General features: G+C 38.0%; 1 protein-coding gene across 1 annotated transcript; it reads left to right on the forward strand.

The window, feature by feature from the left end:
* Positions 1 to 327: 327 nt before the first annotated feature.
* asb12b (ankyrin repeat and SOCS box-containing 12b) lies at positions 328 to 9,955 on the forward strand. Its single transcript, XM_055178978.2, has 3 exons — positions 328 to 945; positions 3,619 to 4,412; positions 9,523 to 9,955. Exons 2-3 carry the CDS (start codon positions 3,620 to 3,622, stop codon positions 9,654 to 9,656), a joined length of 927 nt encoding a protein of 308 aa, XP_055034953.2. The 5' UTR covers positions 328 to 945; position 3,619; the 3' UTR covers positions 9,657 to 9,955.
* The last annotated feature ends 8,729 nt before the right edge of the window (positions 9,956 to 18,684 follow it).

Here is an 18,684-nt window from a genome sequence, read left to right on the forward strand (position 1 = left end):
AGAAAAGTAGATAGGTTGGTACAGTATAACACTCTGTGAAGACTCACATTATAAGCACTGCTTTACTTGCTTGTAATTGTGTTAATATGATGGACATGCTGTATAATAAAATTAATTTAGAGGAAACAAATAAGGTTGTCTCAGGTTTCTAAATTTATTTGGGTACATAGGATAGCCTGGGTCGGTCTGAGATTTCAAATGGTGACTATACTACACTACAGTTTTAATTTATTTTGGATAGTTTTAGTCAAAACATAAATCCCATAGGTTTTCCTTAATGTGCAAAAAATATAAAGAATAAGTAAATGATTCCAAACTTTTGAATGGTTCTGTAAATTTGAGTTGCAATAAAAAAAAGTTTGGGGGACCATGGCATGTGGCACCAGAACAATCTTTGTCAATAAATCACTAATACTCTATATGCAGTTTATCTGTTAGGAAACAAGTTCTTTCTGTGTAAGAAAGCAATAAAATACTTTAGAAACAAGAAAACACTTCCAAGTAGAGGTGAGAGAAACCATTTGTCAGTGAAGCTTGTATGTAAATCAGCAGCTGATGACAGCTGCAACACAATGTCAACAGTACAAGACTCTGTGTGCACTAGTTTGTTGGCTTTTTTCCATTTCTTATGTAAACCATTGAGAAAAAAACACAAACTGAATTGAAACACATTACACACTGTCATTTATAACATTATATATACAGTATATGTACGGCTATTGAATATCAAACAGCGATGAATGCAACACAAACACCTCATGCTGTCTCAGACTATCAGATCTAATTTTAACTCCATCCTCTGGCTCTCCAAGAATGGAAGTTTTGGATGATCCATCTGTGGCCTAAACTTAGTGCCTGTGTCTGCTCAGATCTGTTTGTGTCACACTGACCCTTAGTTTTCTAGTTTACATGTCTCTCTCTCTGGATACTCCACGCGCTTTAAAGGTATGTTACAATCACACTATGATTTTTATGTTTTTAAACGGAAGCATGTTGGCGCAACCTTGTGTAAAACACTTCCAAACGTCTGTTGAAGGATGGCATTTGTTTGGGTACTATATTTACAAGCAAGTTTGAAACTCTTCACTTTAACTGATCACACACGTTTGTTTGTTTATTCAAAACCTACTATTGTGTTTTTATTAGTATTACATATTTACTTTCATAAAATTATTATTTCAAAACATAAAGAGATTTTTATGTCATGTTAGGAAAAATAATGCTCTTTAATGCGTTGCATTAGCAAACCCAGGAAACACGCATACTGATAAAAAATGCATATCTTGTAATTCCCTGGACAAAACTATCTGCCAAATGCATAAAAATGTCAAATGTAAATTTACACACTTTAGGAAATCAGTTTAAGTGACCAAACCAAATTGAGATAAAATACATACTGTCTGTAATATCAAAATGTGTGACCTTTTGACACCTGAAAGTTTACTGTTGATCCTGTTAATGATACAGAACAGGGACATGAGAAAATGTTTTAGGTTGGAGTGCTGTGTGCATGGGCATATCCAACAACAAGGTCCAGACATCTGTAAATCTTTCAAAACAAAGCACTTTAAATTAATAAATACTAGTTTACAACTCTTATTTTAAGTCTCTTAATTCACAGTTTTTTAATTTGCAGGGCAGTCTGTTATACTGTAACATGCTGTGTTTTTAGAGCTTGTGGAATTTTATCTAAACCCTTTTGTGAGATTCTAGATACTGACGGTGGTTTAGTGATAAGGGACAAGTTTTTAAGTCCTCTCTTTCTCAGATTGGTACTAAGAGTTCCCCTTCTTACAAAGATCTCAATTTCAAAGTAACAAACTCAAGGGCCCTGGAATTAGTAGTAAGAATTTTGTTGCATCTTAGTAATTCGAGTCCTTTGAGTCCATTTACCAAGAAGATGCATTCAGATTTTTTCAGTGATGCATTCAAGTGAGCATTTCATCATATTAGGCTTTATTATAACTGGCATGTTTACAAATTTTATTTGTTTTTTTTGTCTGATCTACTAAAATAATTCCTTACAAGTGGTCAAATGTTTTACATACCACTTTATTCATTTATTTATTTGAACTTTCTGTACAGTTTTTTTTTTTAGGACAAATTACAAACAATGAACTATACATTCCTTGACAACAGCAGTGGATCACATGAAATAAAGAGTAGAAGGTTAGAAGTAGGAGTAGAAGGAAGATGGTTAAAAAAAACTTTTCAAGAGGGAAAAAGTTTAATATTGATCAGTTCATGTTCATTTGCAGTGCATCAAGAAAAACAATAACGGTGTTCACCTCTGTATAAAAACATCAAATTTCAGTTGGGCAATCCTCAGTCCCATTTTATTGATGGTCCAGCAGTAACAACATAAACATGCGGCTTCCGTGGTCATCGCTCAACTTCCGGTAAACTCTGCGAAGAATAAATAACAACAAAGTCTTTTTAAAGTAGTTTATTTATATAACAAGCAAAATAAACAACACGTAGATTACATAGGAACCCAAAACATTTGTTATTTTCAATGATGTATTTGTTCAGTTTCAGCAACTAGTCAGTCCATTAAACAAACAGAAACCGGAAGTAAAGTTCGGACCAGACTCTTATCGCGTCACCACGTGCGCCCGATGAAACCGTCTATACAACAATGCAATTTTATTCTATCCACTGAGCCAGCTTTGGAGGGTGTGGCTTCATCAGTTAGTTGTTATAGTTGTTAGTGCACTTAATAGAAGTACAAACATGCAAAATATACACTGAAAAAAGTATTGTTGGATCTATGTAATTCATTTATGGACACTGGTTCCGCATGATTGAAATATGTTATCTTAAAATTAAAACTAACATGTAACCGCGGAGGTTTTGATCACACAAATCTTGGGGTATCCCTTCAAGCAGAAAGTACAGGGGAACAAAAAGCAGGTCTATTCTTTATAATCTCATCCTTAACCCCTTACCGAAATGCCAAAATTGTAGTAACAATTGTAACAATACAGCATTTCAATTCATAATGAATGCAAGATTTGATGTTTATGGTCACTAATGAGAACTGGGATCAAGATCGTTGGATACAGGGCTGAATTTGAATCTGTTCATCATAAACATATAAATTTTAAAGATGTGGATTGCAGCAAATGAATAAAATTAACATCTTTTGTGTTTTGGTGTAATTATAATTATTATTGCATAGACAGCATAAGATAATTATTGCAAACAAACTAAATATTACAAAATAGTTGAAAGATTACAGAAATGTTATTCATTTTAAGGTTTTAAAGTGTAGTCTTGTTAAATATTGTGTAAATTCACGGAAAGTCATGAAAATTTCATTAGCTTAATGAGTAAACCAATAATTAATTAAAGGCAGGGTGCATAATTTTTGAAAAACACTTTGTCGGGCCGAGTACCAAAAGTCAGCAGTATGTATTGTAAAATTAATCTGTACTTGTGAGCGAAGTAATAATGCAACATATATCTAAAGTAACATAATGAAACATAGTTTTAAGTTAAGCTAATGTCAGCTGACCCCCAAAAGAAACATTCATTAATTTTAAAGATTTGTTTTTTTTGTGAAAGGACTTGCATTAGAGTGATTTCAATATTTTCTCTTTGTCTTTTTTTGGATAGCATGAGTTTAATGGACATTTCCAAGATCTTTTCTCTTCTCCAACCCAAAGAGGAAGAGGAAGAGGACAACAATAACTGTCAGCAGCTGAATCAAGCTGTCATTAATGATGATGAAAAACATCTCGCTGAGCTTCTGTCTCAGGAAAAGTACAAGAGATGCATCAATAACCGAAGCGGCTGGGGGATCCCCGTCACTCCGCTGCGTACGGCGGCAGCTCACGGACACCTTCACTGTCTTAAGCTTCTTCTGGCTAATGGGGCTGAAGTGGACAGCCTGGATGTCAAAGCCCAAACTCCGCTTTTTACGGCTGTCAGTGCAAAACACTTTGACTGTGTTGTCGCTTTATTAAAAGCTGGCGCTAACCCTAATGGAAGCCCGCACAACAACTGTTCCCCTGTAATGACTGCGGCCAGGGAAGGTGATGTCGATATTTTGAGGGAGCTCTTGAAACATGAGGCTGAGATAGATGTCAAACCCAAGATGCCGGAGTTTGCCTTCAATGCCACGGCCTGCCGAGGGCCTCTATACATTTCGGCCGTTTACGGCCATCTAGATTGTTTCAAACTGTTGCTGCGGCACGGAGCGAATCCAGACTACAACTGCACTGATGGAAAGATCCTGAGCCGAATCAAACAACCTAAAACTGTGCTGGAGACGTGTCTCAAAAATGACTGTGGGCTTGAATACATTCAGCTTCTCATAGACTTTGGAGCAAATGTCTATCTACCATCTTTAATAATAGATTATGGCACCAGAGAGAATGAATCTGTAATGCTACTACTCAGAGAAAGAGGTAAGTGTAAGTCTATGATAAAATCTTTATTTTAAACAGATGTTACATGAATGTTTCCAATGTTTTATATCTCATTTACAAATGCATTATAAAACACAGATAGGCAGTTTTTTATGCGGAATAAAAAATGACTGAGGGGGCACATGACATTTTTAAGGGAGCTTAACCTTAAACCAAAAACAACCAATTCAATTCAATTTCAATTCAATTTTATTTATATAGCGCTTTTCACAATACTCAATTTTTTCAAAGCAGCTTTACATTAATAGAAGCAGTAAAAGCACAGAAAAACGACAGATAGCATAACATAATACACAATAGCATAAGCAGTCAAATTTGCTGCGGCTATGACTCGACATTATGAGCGAGCGTATTACTAATGTAACGTCTAGGAGAAGAAGCTAAATTAAGCCCAAGCAGGCTACCTCCCCGGGGTAAAAAACCCCCTAGGAGAAAAAAAACAAAAACCCCTGGTTGTTTAGCCGAGGAAATAAAAAATAAAAAGTCCTAGGAGGGAAAAACCCTTGGGAGATATACATGTATATACACACATATAAACGGATAAGGAGATTAAGCGGAGATTAAGCGGGTTCTGCTGGTGATCGTTGGTCAGGCATCAGCTGGGCATCACATTGAGGGACGACCAGTAGATCAGAGGTGTGCCGACTTTCACATCTACCGGAACTGGGTCTGTTTGTCCCATTGTCCTCGGGGTCGAGGACAAGACAGGGAGAGAAAAACAAAATCATATTAGCATAGGGGCCGTTCACATGTAATGCAAGTGTCACACAGTGATGTGGTTTAATCAGCTTAGTTTCAGACTAGGGTTGCCACCCATGTCTGATAAAAAACCTGGACATATATGACCCGGCCAATTGGTTTGCTCACAAGCCCTTCCCCCCCAATAGCATAATATTTCTATAGGCCTATGCAATTATTGGCAAAACTTTACAATTCTCTTTTTTTTCAATTCATATTTGTTAACATTAGTTAATGTATTAACTAACATGAACTAACCGTGAGCAGTACATTTGTTACTGTATTTGTTAATCTTTGATAACGTTAGTAAATAAAAATACTGTTCATGGTTTATTCATGTTAGTTCAAAGTGCATTAACTAATGTTAACAAGATTTAAATAAATGTATTATTAACATTAACAAAGATAAAAAAAATTGCTTTATGCCATAAGTGCAGTTTATTATTAGTTCATGTGTTAACTAATGAACCTTATTGTAAAGTGTTACCCAATTATTTGTTCATTATGTTAAAATATGTAAATCAGGTTTACAATTTATTAAAGCTGCTTATACTATTTATGTAAACTGTTTTAATTTATATTCCATTGCAACTTTAAACAGGTCTAAATAGCAACTAGCAAATATGCACATGAAATTAAACTTGTTGAACTCACCTCAACATGTATTTTACAATCATTTAACCCGCCATGGGAAAAGCTGAAGTCACTGTTACAAACTCTACACCATGCAAGATTTTAACTCTTTTAAGAAAGGGATACACTTTCGTGTAGTCTGGTGTAAAATATGTCTTATATTTTCGCTTTTGGGGCACTCTCCCTCTGCCATGGCGCTCCTGTTTCTAGATACACTGATTAGTTTGGTTCGGGAGAAGAGATAAAAGCCCGCCCACACTGACAATTGATTGGTTGATGTCCTGAAACAGGCCAATCAGGAAGCTCTCTGTCTTACATGCGCTAAATGAGGCAAACACACACACACAGACGCAAGGTCTCCCTCTCTGCCGTGCGCGCGCTAAATTTCATATTCACATAGCGTTTCGAAAACCGGGACATTCAGTGTCCCGGGAGAGTTGATAAATTTCCCGGGACAGGTTATTAAAAAGAAGGACAATCCCGGTAAAACCGGGACAGGTTGCAACCCTATTTCAGACAGACTAACTATTGCGGCATAATTATATTATCCACAGTTGAGGATTTTGCAAATTGGGGGCCCACTGCGACGGTATATATGGTAACTAAGGGTCACCTTTCGACCCGTTTGACTAAGGCCTGTAACCCCACTGTCGTCGTTAATGCAGGTTCAGTGGCAAACGGGTCTATATTGCATACTATTTACAAGATCACGAGAAAACACCAACATCGCAACCTGACCATACGTGTCAACCCGTTTGACTAAGGCTGGAGGCCCCACTGTCGTCGTTAATGCAGGTTCAGTGGCAAACGGGTTTGTATGACATACTATTCGCAAGAACACGAAAGTTCCAAAATCGCAATCCGACTATAGGTTAAGATAAGGTTTTTATTTATTTATTTGGTTGGTCTGTGTTATGACCGCGAGTGCTTTGTTCCGTACAAATAACTATTTCGAGTTAAGTACTCTTACTAGACAAATTATACGAATGCTTTGTTGAAGAGAAAAGTTTTAAGTCTAGATTTAAAATTATCGACTGTGTCTGATTCTCGGACATCGGTTGGTAAATCATTCCAGAGCTTAGGGGCTAAGTAGGAAAAGGATCTTCCACTTTTAGACACTTTTGATAGTCTGGGGATAATCAAGAGACCAGAATTTTGCGACCGTAGTGTGCGTGATGGATTGTATTCTGATAGTAATTCTCTAAGATATGAGGGTGCTAGGCCATTTAAAGCTTTGTAGGTGATTAGTGATATTTTAAATTGTATGCGATATTTAACTGGTAGCCAGTGTAAAGATGCCAGAATTGGGCTTATGTGGTCATACTTTTTAGATCGAGTAAGTACCCTTGCGGAAGCGTTTTGAACTAGCTGAAGCTTGTTTACTTGATTTGCATGGCATCCCCCGAGTAGCGAGTTACAATAGTCTATTCTAGAGGTCATAAAAGCATGGATAAGCTTCTCTGCGTCAGATGTAGACAGTATATGGCGTATTTTCGAGTTATTTCTAAGATGGAAGAATGCTGTGCGACAGACGTTGGCGATATGACTATCGAAGGATAAGTTGCTGTCGAACATCACACCTAAGTTCCTAACCGTGGAAGATGGCACCACAGTGCAGCCATCTATGTGCAACTTGTAATCTGACATATTATGTTTGTAGCGATTCGGTTCAATAATAAGTATCTCTGTCTTATTGGACCACACAGATTTACTTACTTTTTCAGAGTTTTGAGCAGCATTCCCTATATTTGCACATGTATATGACACAGCTAACAACTTTTACATTTTAAAAATCATCATTTTAATAATATCTTCTCTTTCTAAAGAGCTGTTATCTTCTTCTCTTGATTTGGCATTTAATCAAATGCACTTGGGCAGACCCAAGTGCAGTTTTAATAAACAAAGTGACTTGAATAAACAGTGAAAACGATGACATATAAACAAAGCTTGACAAAGACAATAGTTTGACTTCATGCGGCGCCACAAGAACCGTCAGCCGGATGACGTCAAAGTTCCACAAGAGCGATTTAAAAACAGACTCCTCCGTATGATTTCACGAATCGCTCTTGTACTTTGACGTCATCCGGCTGTCGATTTTTGTGGCGCCGCATGAAGTCGAACAAGCCTAATGCAACACAGGAGGGCTTATATACATACAGAGAACCAATCAGAACACGAAACATCATGGAATAGGGAAGCAAGACACAACCAAGACAATGAACATTTCAAAATAAGAGACATGAACATGAAAGACAGAACTTCATAATAAAAGACTTAAACACAAACACAACCCTTACGGCACACAGTGCATCTTAAACTTTCTGAACTAACATTGCTGATATTATAACTGATAATAGCTGTTTAATAAAGGCACGCTCATATATAGACTACTATTTTTCTTTGAAGATCATAAGGAAGCCCGAAAGACTCAATTTACAACCAAAGGTACAACATATCAGCAAAATATAGCTATCTTTTAAAATAGCCATAAAGATTTTCTATGCTGGCCTTGGGTCAGCAGCTAGTTAATACGATCACTACAGTTAGGTTGTAATTGATTTGTTGCTGGTAACACAATATTTTGTTAAACTATATATAAGCATACAATAAGTTATATCCAGTGTGTTATCCAGGTAGCATATTGTAATGAGATGAGTAACATGGCCATAAACATACTTTTTATCCTTTACATGTTTCTTTTCCTCTATCCAGTTTTCCTGGCCAGGGCACCTGACCTCATCTATAATGTTTCTGGTTTTTGTAGACCCATCGGTATATTAACTGAGCGCATGGTGAGACAAAATGGTTGATGTGTCGTGTAAATGAGCGATAAAAACCTGGTCGTGCATTTCGTTTTTGTCACTTATCTTGCCTAATTCCATCACTGCACACTGGTTGGCTCACAATCTACTTGTGCAGGTCGCACATGCGCGAGTACTTGTAAAAAATGCTTGCGTTGTCTCAAAAATTGGTCACAGTCTGGAGCCCTGAACACCTAGGGAAAAGCTTTGAGCTCACAAAAGATGATTTTTATGATGTTTTATTACACATATGTTAACATTTGTATGTTACCATGAATCAAGGGTATGATAGTTTTGCGTTTTAATTTATTTTTTATTTTGAGAAACACTCAAAGTACATGACTCACTGCCGACCTTACACACTGAGCTGTGTTACATGAGATGCACCCAGCACGACAGGCAGCCAATACAAATTGTTATGATGTCAACAGAAATCCTCATTTATCTCCTCCTGACAAATCATCTTTTAGTGTGATTATTCAGCTGTACATCATTGTCAGTGGGAGGCGCGTAGCCCTGTTGCTTATATAATAAAGAAAGAAATAAAGAAAACCCAAAGGAAATTTCTTTTTCTTTTTAGTTTATCTCATTTAGTTTCAATTACAGTAGTTCTCTTTTTTGTAAAGACTCGCATTTAAACCTTCCCATGAATACCAAAAATAAAACCTGGTGGCGCCGGTGTAATGAGCAATTCTGTCTCCCCTGGCACTGCTACTTACCAAGCATTGCATTAATGTCTTTATTTTATTTCAGTATTTTAATTCACGCCTATTAATATTTATAAATGCATTTGTAAAATAGTAATTAGTCATGAATGAACCCCTCTAAAAACCTTAAACAATTTAAAGATTCAAGTATTTTGTTATCATACTGTCACTCGCACATATAATTGTATCATCATTTCTCTTTTCACACAGTTTATCCAAAAACACTGATGTCTCAGGCCCGGCTTTCAATACGAAGATGTCTTCCTATGTCCAACAAAATATACTTCATAGACAGTCTGGATATTCCCCAAGTACTAAGGAACTATCTGAATCACATATCCTGATTTTTGTCTAACACATCTGTTATACCATTTCTACTTTTTCCTTTTGTACAATTTTGTGATCTTTTTTAGGATGAGTCTAAATATGACTACAATTGCCCTATTTATAATATTTATGAATATTTAAGTATTTGTGGATTTTTGTGTTGATGTACGATGAATGCAACAGATAAAAATGCTGATGTTCATTTGTATAGTTTCTGTTGTTTGTAAAATGATAAATAATGCAAAACACTGCCTTCTAATGGTTAAGATATTGTATTAACTTCTGTATTTACGAGACACGATCTGCTAATAAACACGCAACTCCAACTGTGCCTGTGTGTGTACACGTACACTCTCTTCAGCAGTATTTTCCTCATAGGAATTCTACTAGTAGTCTCTAAAACTGTAACTTAATAAAATAAAAAGAAATAAAAAATCTAACCCATTATTACATTAAACGTAATAATATAACACAATAATATCACAGTTTTTCTCAGTCGCTTTGGTACATTTATTGAATCATCCTCGACATTTGCAAAACAATTTGTGCATTTCTCAAAACAATTTGTACAAATAGCAAAACACCATGGACAACCTGCAAAAACCACTCTCTTACTCAAACCCCTTAGTTCATCTCTCAAAAGTAAATATCTGTGTCAATGAGCATGTCAGTGCCATCAGAATGACAAGTCATTGTATCATTGTGTACAGATAAGACAGTCAAATTGTTTAGTCATGTTGTCAATATAACAGTTTACTCTGCACTGTACAAAAATGTCACCTGGGGCAGTACCATTTAAAAAAGGTCCTAATAGGTACCTTTAAAGGTACACATTGACAGTTCAAAGTATTACAGTTTTTCTCAGTCGCTTTGGTGCATTTCTAACATAACTATTTACATTTGCACAACAGTTAGTTCAACCTCCACAACAGTTGGTCATTTGAGCACATTACAGTAGCAGTTTCTCATTCTTTCGAACAAATTGCAAATGCTTTTGGACATCCATCAATTGCTTTCATACAATTCTCTGCTGTTTCATAACATTATTATTTGCTTATGTCATGTCGGTCAAAATTAACTGTTGTGAATGCTGAATACTCATTCCATATAAATCTAATAGTCCTCAATTCATTGCTTGAGTCATTACATACAAAAATGATGAACTACTTGTCAAAATCATTTTTTAAATCTTTTTTTTCTGAAAATATCTCCTAAATCAAGGATTTTCTGAAATTATGTGGCCAGACAGAGATGAATGTCTGTACGGGCATGAATGATTACAGTACTATGTATGTTGTATGTTCAGTTCCAGTATGTACTGCAATATTGTTTGTTGTGCACAGCTTTACGCAAAATAACTTTATGTTTGTTGTAAAGAAGGGTGTATTTTTTTCTTTTGCACAATACTGTAAACAAATTAGAATTTCAAATAGCATGCAGTAAAAATGAGAAACATACATACAGTATTCAGCCTCTTGTACTCAGTTACCTCACTAAATACAGTAAGGTGTTACAGTTTTTGTCAGTCGCTTTGGTGCATTTCTCACATCACTATTTACATTTGCACAACAGTTAGGCTAATGCAGTTCTCAAAACATTTAGTACAAACTGCAAAACCTAGTTGATAACCTGCAAAAGCGTGTCACTTGCTCAAAATAGATAATTCATTCCTCAAAAGCAAGTACTCATGTCAATGAAAGTGTCAGTGTCATCAAAATGAAAAGTCTTGACACCATTGTTTATGAACAAGATAGTCAAATGGCTTAACCATGTTTTCATTATGACAGTTTACTTTGTACTGTAATTCATTGACAGACCATGTCATTGCTACAAAGAAAGGAAAAGACAGCACTATAGCACAAAGAAAATAAACAAAAGTAGAAATGTGAAAATAGGACAATATCTTTAGGGAAAAACGTACATGCAGTGCTGTAGAAATTACACTGAAGTCTTCCTATACCTCCTGATCCAGCAAGCATGTTTGGCTAAAACAAGGCTAAATTTGTGCTGCCAGTGAAAGTCTAACAGACGTCTAAACATAGCCCAAAAATAGACAGTGCATATACTTTTAGAACATGTAAAAGACATGAAAGCAAACACATTGAACACCTTTTGACTTTGCTTGCATGTTATTTTGGCAAAAATGGCATGTAACCAAATTCAAGGTTATTTAGGGTAGAAGTGGATTACTCATAGCCGGACTATATTGGGTCTATAGTAACCGTCATTTCAACGTCTAGGTTTTTGCTTGCTGGGGACGTTTCTCTCTGTTAGATAAAGTCAACCTGGGAGCAATTTACCAATTCAGGAAAGATTTAGAAAATACAACTAATGGAAATATATAAAAAAATATGTTTGACCAAACCCTATATTATGACAACTTGTTCAATCATTTTGCATGTAAAGATGTATACTATGAACTAATGCCTAAATGTTGTGGGTGGTGAGACTATTCAACAGAGACCCATTATAATACATTTTGATCAACATGACATAAGCAACTGATAATGTAGGAAAAAGCAGAGAATTGCACATAATCATTTGCATGGATGTACTAAAGCATTTGCAACTTCTTCAAAGAAATGGGAAACTGCTTTTTTGATTTGCACAAGTGACACAATGATGTGAGAATTGAACAGGTAGTTTTGAGAATTTCAATTCTGATCTGAGAAATGTACCAAAGCGACTGAGAAAAACTGTAATGAAGTCAGTAGAACAGTTTTTTTGACTAATCTCCGCCCACAGGAATACGCAAGTCGCCAGCTAAGCTAACGGCAAGCTAAGCTGCTATCGAATCACAACACACTAAACAAACTTCAAAATCTGAACTCGATACGTATTTCTGAAGGAGGGACTTCATAGAACAAGGAAGACATCAGCCCGTTTTGAGGACAGTGAAAACAGCAGTTTACAGAAAAATACTGCATTTTTTTTTACACGTGAAACATGAACACATGTTATATTGCACACTGTAAACACAATCAAAGCTTCAAAAACACAGAAAGAATGAGACCTTTAAAGAAGAACATTTTCTAAAAGACATTAATACAGTACAGTGTCCCAGTAGTGCACATAGCCTACTGCAAAATTTGAAAAGCAGACGTAAGCTCACAACACAACGAAATAAAGCCACAACACAATGAAATAAAGGCACAAAGCAACAAAGGCACGACACAATAAAAATAAAGCCACATCATAACAGAAAATGGCCACAACACAACGGAAATGCTCTCGACCACTGGGGGTGCATTATGCATAAAAATGTGTCACGCCACTGCCATATTAGAACGGTTGCGCTCTGCTAGTGTTATATTTTGCTAGTGGTCCGTCTAATGTTTTATATTCATAAAGTATTTAAATCTTTATGGAGAAAAAAGTATGTTATGGGATAAAAAAAGTAAAGTGGAAAGGGACAAACAGAATGCTAATGGCACACAGTGTTATATGGACAAATGAAAGACTGGAGTGAAAGAAATCATTGATCCAAATGAGTTGAGTTGAGCTTCCGTGTGACATAACACCTACTGCATTATTTGGATTGGATGGATTGCAGACTCTGAAACACTACCACAGACATCCCCGAACATCGTAAACTATGTAGTTAACTGGACAGTCTGTATACACTTTGAGATTAAATGCTAAGCCTTGCTGTGTGCTTTATGGTCAATTTTTCCAATAATATGCGCTTTATTGAACATACACTATATTGCCAAAAGTTTGGGGACACCCCTCCAAATCATTGAATTTAGGTGTTCCAATCACTTCCATGGCCTCAGGTCAGGGGCGGACTGGCCATCGGGAGTTCCGGGAGCAATCCCGAACGGCCGGTCCATTTCAGGCCGAACCGGCCGGAGGTCAAAAAGTTTTTTTTTTTTAATGCCTGACCAGGCGCTCAGCTGCAGCGGAACGCTGTGTCTGTTTCAGACCGGGCCAAACCAATTCTTCAAATCTTGAGGGGAGATAAGAGCGGCCCCTTCCAACTTGGACTGATCCTGGGTTTTCCTCACATCCGATTGGCTCAAAGGCGCCGATCAAAAGAGTTTACTTTTGGTCAGGTTTGGATTCGTGTGAATGCAACATAGACAAGACGGTAAAAATTGCGAAAAGAAGAGAAAGAAATGGGTGGGGCCTAAAACATAAAAATGTTGGCACAAGAGGCAGCTAAATGCGCCAAATTAACAGACCTTTTTCGCAGTCAAAAGGACGCTGTGGCAGGAGGTGCAGATGAGAAAGGACCAGCAGCATGGACAGGACAGGTGCACAATTAGTGATGCATCTATTATACACTGAAATCATTTATATTTGCATTTAAATATAGGCATATATAAGGGATAATGTAGAGCGAGGCGGTTGTTATAGCGAATACAACCCCGACAGGCTTATCAGGATCCCACGCAAAGCGGAGCTTGGTTGTATTCGCTATAAGAACCGCCTCGCTCTACATTATCCTGCTTATGAAATTGATGAAATAGCCTGCGTGCGTATTTTGGCAACAGAAGTGGTGTTGTTCCCCAGTGGTTTTAACGTGTTAGCAACTCAGTAAGTTTATCAAAACAGTTTCCCAGCATCAAAATGTCTGGTAATTGCGTTTGGTTGCACTAATAATATACTAATACGTATATATGGTCACTTTATATTTGGCCATCTGCTAACGTCTTCTATTCACTCGACTATAGTACACGGATCTGGTAGCTGTGTTGAAAAACTTGATAAAGTCAACTTTTAAATATATATTTCTCTGTCTGTGTTGCTTCACTACTGATTCTTGCCATACTTCCATTGCCAACATGCGCGTGCATACGTTTCCACGTCATCATTGTGTTCAAACAGTAAAATGGTCTAAGGAATCCCTGTATGTCTGTTTATTAGCTGTTAAGGTCACTGATGGAGAGAGACAGGTTGATGATGACTCTTGCAGTCATATTGATGAGGAGGAGGAAGGAAAGCAGAACAAGAGGAGGAGGAGAATGGAACCAGTACAAAAACAGTGATGGGTCAGTGTGCAGGGCAGGGTAGGCAATCATATTACCCTGCTGGAAAAACCAGCATACCAGCAAGACCAGCATATGTTGTGTTTTGGTGCTGGTATGCTGGTGACCACCAGCTAATCCAGCATCAAACCAGCATAGACCAGCATAATTCCCATGCTGGTTAATGCTGTTTTTTTTTTTCAGCAGGGTAGGCATATCAATCAATCAAAGCTTTATTAAGGACACACAAATAGAAAAATACAGCACAATATTACATATTTACATATAGGATAAAATGCAATAGTCCACTTACTAGATTATAACCTTACTAAAGCACAGATTGAATTAAAAAAAGGAATTATTCTTAGTCATATTTTTTACTGATGTTCTTCTCATGCATATGTAGCTGTACAATCAGTAAGCAGAGGCAGGGTCCAGCACACACAGGGGAAGTGGAGCCTGGGAGAGTTGAAAGTGAGTACGTACACACACAATCTCTATTTTATAGGACTGTATTGTAGTTTTTGATTATCTGAGTGGGTATGTGTGAGTAATTGTAACAATTTTATCACTCCAACTGACTGTACACATGACATGCTGGTAGTTAGCAGTATACTGTGACTTATGTGTTCGAGATTAGGTTTTGCTGACCTGGTTGTGTTTAGTGCAGTGGTGACTTGCTTATACAACCTGAGGAGGCAGGTGTTATCCTAAAGTTTCTTTTAGGTCTTCAGCATAATCTGATTCTCTTCAAGTTCATACCATAAAAACACTACTAGAATTAAAATAACTGCAAAAAATCCTGCTCGTGCGCCAAGGGCACTCGCGTAAAAGGCCTCTCCATCTTAAAGTCCCGGGCTGAATTTCAGTCCCAGTACGTCCCTGCCTCAGGTGTATAAAATCAATCACCTATGCAGACATCTTTTACAAACATTTGTGAAAGAAAGGGTCGTTCTCAGGAGCTCAGTAAATTAAATTGTGATACAGTGATAGGTTGCCACCTGTGCAATAAGTCCATTTGTGACATTTCCTCACTACTGAATATTCCATGGTCAACTGTTGGTAATATTATAACAAATTAGAAGCAATTGGGAACAATAGCAACTCAGCCATGAAGTGGTAGGCCAAGTAAAATCACAGAGCTGATCAGCGTATGCTAAGGCGCAGAGTGCGCAGAAGTCTGCAACTTTCTGCAGAGTCAATAACTACAGACCTCCAAACTTTGTGTGGGCTTCAGATTAGCTCAAGAACAGTGCGTAAAGAGCTTCATGGAATGGGTTTCCATGGCCGAGCAGCTGCATCGAGGCCTTACATCACCAAGGTCAATGCAAAGCGTCGGATGAAGTGGTGTAAAGCATGCCGCCACTGGACTCTAGAGCAGTGGAGCTGAGTTCTCTTGAGCGACAAATGTCACTTCTCTGTTTGGCAATTCGATGGACGAGTCTGGGTTCGGAGGTTGCCAGGAGAACGGTACTTGCCTGACTGCATTGTGCCAAGTGTAAAGTTTGGTGGAGGGGGGATTATGGTGTGGGGTTGTTTTTCAGGGGTTAGGCTTGGCCCCTTAGGGCGCACTCACATTATCCAAACCAAACCATGCCCCAGCGCGATTGTCACCCCTCCCTACTCCCCCAGATGCATGCACTCACACTGAACTTTTATCGATCCGAGACCCGGCGCACTTTCGTCATTAAGATGCGATTGTTTTGAAAAAAGCAGGAAGTAAAGCTCTCTCTTACCACTGGAACCCACCGTAATGATAAGTCTTTGTTTTTTATAGTCGTTTGGTGCGTGATTACAGACAGCCCTCTCACATGTCATCATATTGCTTAGTTAATCTGTCACGTGTGCAGCTCGGACATTCACGTAATCCCGCTGCTCGCTTAAAAAGGTTTTTACGGAGGCAGATGAAGGTGAGTGCTCACACAACTGACATCTTCACCTTTTGAATCGTGCTCAGGCACGATTGCGCTCACACCACAGCCTTCCGCACCTGTGCCCAAGTGCACCCGGGCATGGTATAGAGCGATTACACTAGTCAAACCAACCAGGCTTTAGGGGTCAAACGCCCTCGAGCCCGGTTTGGTTTGAATAGTGTGAGTGCGAGAGCTGAAGCTGTTATAGCTGCCAACTCCATATTAAACCCTATGGATTAAGAATGGGATGTCATTCAGGTTCATGTGCATATAACGCAGGTGTCCCAAAACTTTTGGCAATATAGTGTATATTTTTATATTGAAATTAATGGGTCCTCCGCCTATTTGCAGGATCCTATCCCGCTGTATTTGAGTTTGTGTGTTGGAGGCTGTGTTTGGATTTTCTGTCAAGAGTTTAATAAAAGTCAATATGGTTGGTCAGTACTGCTCAAGTAAGAACGGCCATAGCAGGTCACATGATCGTTCAGGGAGGAAACTGAACAACAGAATACGACAAGGGAAGCAGGTGGAGGAGTTGATGAAAAGATGCCGGATCGCGTGGTTTGCCGCAATCAGAATAATTTTTTTTAAACACCTGCATCAGCGAGAGTGTGTTTGCTGCATTTTCAGTCATTCATTAATTTGTGATTAATAAAAGCAGAATCCTCTAAATTGTCTTGTTTTTATGCTAACACTGTCAAACTTGTTATAATGAAAAGAATTCCAAGGCAGATATCACAGGGAATTTGAGTCTTTAATAAAAGATAACAAAGGCAGTCTGGAGATTTCACACAGGATTGGAATGTAACAAAGGCAGTCTGTTGGTAGCACACAGCACTGTGACTTAACAAAAGATACTTGAGTCCCGATCTGGGAAAACGACACAGATATATTCCCTGGAGCTGGCCTGGAGCGCTGCAGTGGATAAATCAGGTACGGAGAATTCTCCTCAGCTTCACATGCAGCTGAACATCAATGAACTTAGAGGAGACACTGGACAGGACAGACCAGACCAGACCAGACAAGACCGGGTGAGTTATTCCTATGACACGACACGATAAAGCTGTAGAGTACACAGAGAACATGTGCAATTCATTAATCCAACAAAGAGACTGCCAAAACAGCCACCAGATAAATGCTAAGAGCAGAGTGGGAATAAAATTTTATAATATCCAACTAAGGCCTAGTCCACACGGACACGGGTATTTTTATAACCGTGAGTTTTTTCACGTGGTTCAGCCGTTCGTCCACACGAAACCGCAGTATCAGGGCACTGTAACCGAGCATATTTGAAAACCCCGGCCAGGGTGAGCTTTTTAAGAAACCCCGGTTACAGTGGTATCGTGTAGAGAGTAAAACCAGGGGTTTTGCCTGCGACGTCAGAGTGTGCGCCGTTATCCACTGTGTTTGACGTCAAGATTGTGCGCCGCTGACTGCTTTGTTGATGATTCTGTGCAATGGCGGACGTATCTTGCTAATAATAACTGTGCCAACAGGGCTTCTAACATGTATACAGATAGATGCTCAGTTATCTCACTATATTGCGGAACACGATTTGGGTTATATCCCCGCCTGCTGGTGTGGCATGCTCTTGACAGCGCTTGATAGCTTGCTTTTGCTTTATCGTGTGGATGAATATTTAATTTAAACCGAGCACGTGTGGACGGGATTTTTTTTAGGGAAAACTCAGGTTATAAATATACCCGTGTCCGTGTGGACTTGGCCTAAAAATGAAGGGGTGTATGCGAGTGATAGCGTGTGTGTATGTGTGAATGGGTATGTGTATGCGTGTGTGTGTGTGTGTGTGTATGTGTGTGTGACAAAAAGGCAGACAGAGAAAACCAGATTCAAAGCTAACTTGGAAATGTAAATTATGCATTTTAATGTAAATGTAATGTAATGTAAATTATGTATTCATTAATTTCTAATCAACATAACCACATGAGATACAAAAATAAGTCTGCCCACCACAAGCAAAATAAAACTGGGTTTTTAGACAATTTTGATGATTATAACAAATATTTTTTATTAAATGCAACTGCTCAAACCCACTGCTTATGACTTATGTTTTAATAACTTGGCCAAAAACAGAAGTGCCATCTTATGAACATGTGTTGATTCATTGCACTGAATACAACAGAGAAAGAATCAATTTTACAGAA

The sequence above is a fragment of the Misgurnus anguillicaudatus genome, chromosome 16 (assembly GCF_027580225.2).
Source record: "Misgurnus anguillicaudatus chromosome 16, ASM2758022v2, whole genome shotgun sequence".
Lineage (NCBI taxonomy): Eukaryota > Metazoa > Chordata > Actinopteri > Cypriniformes > Cobitidae > Misgurnus > Misgurnus anguillicaudatus.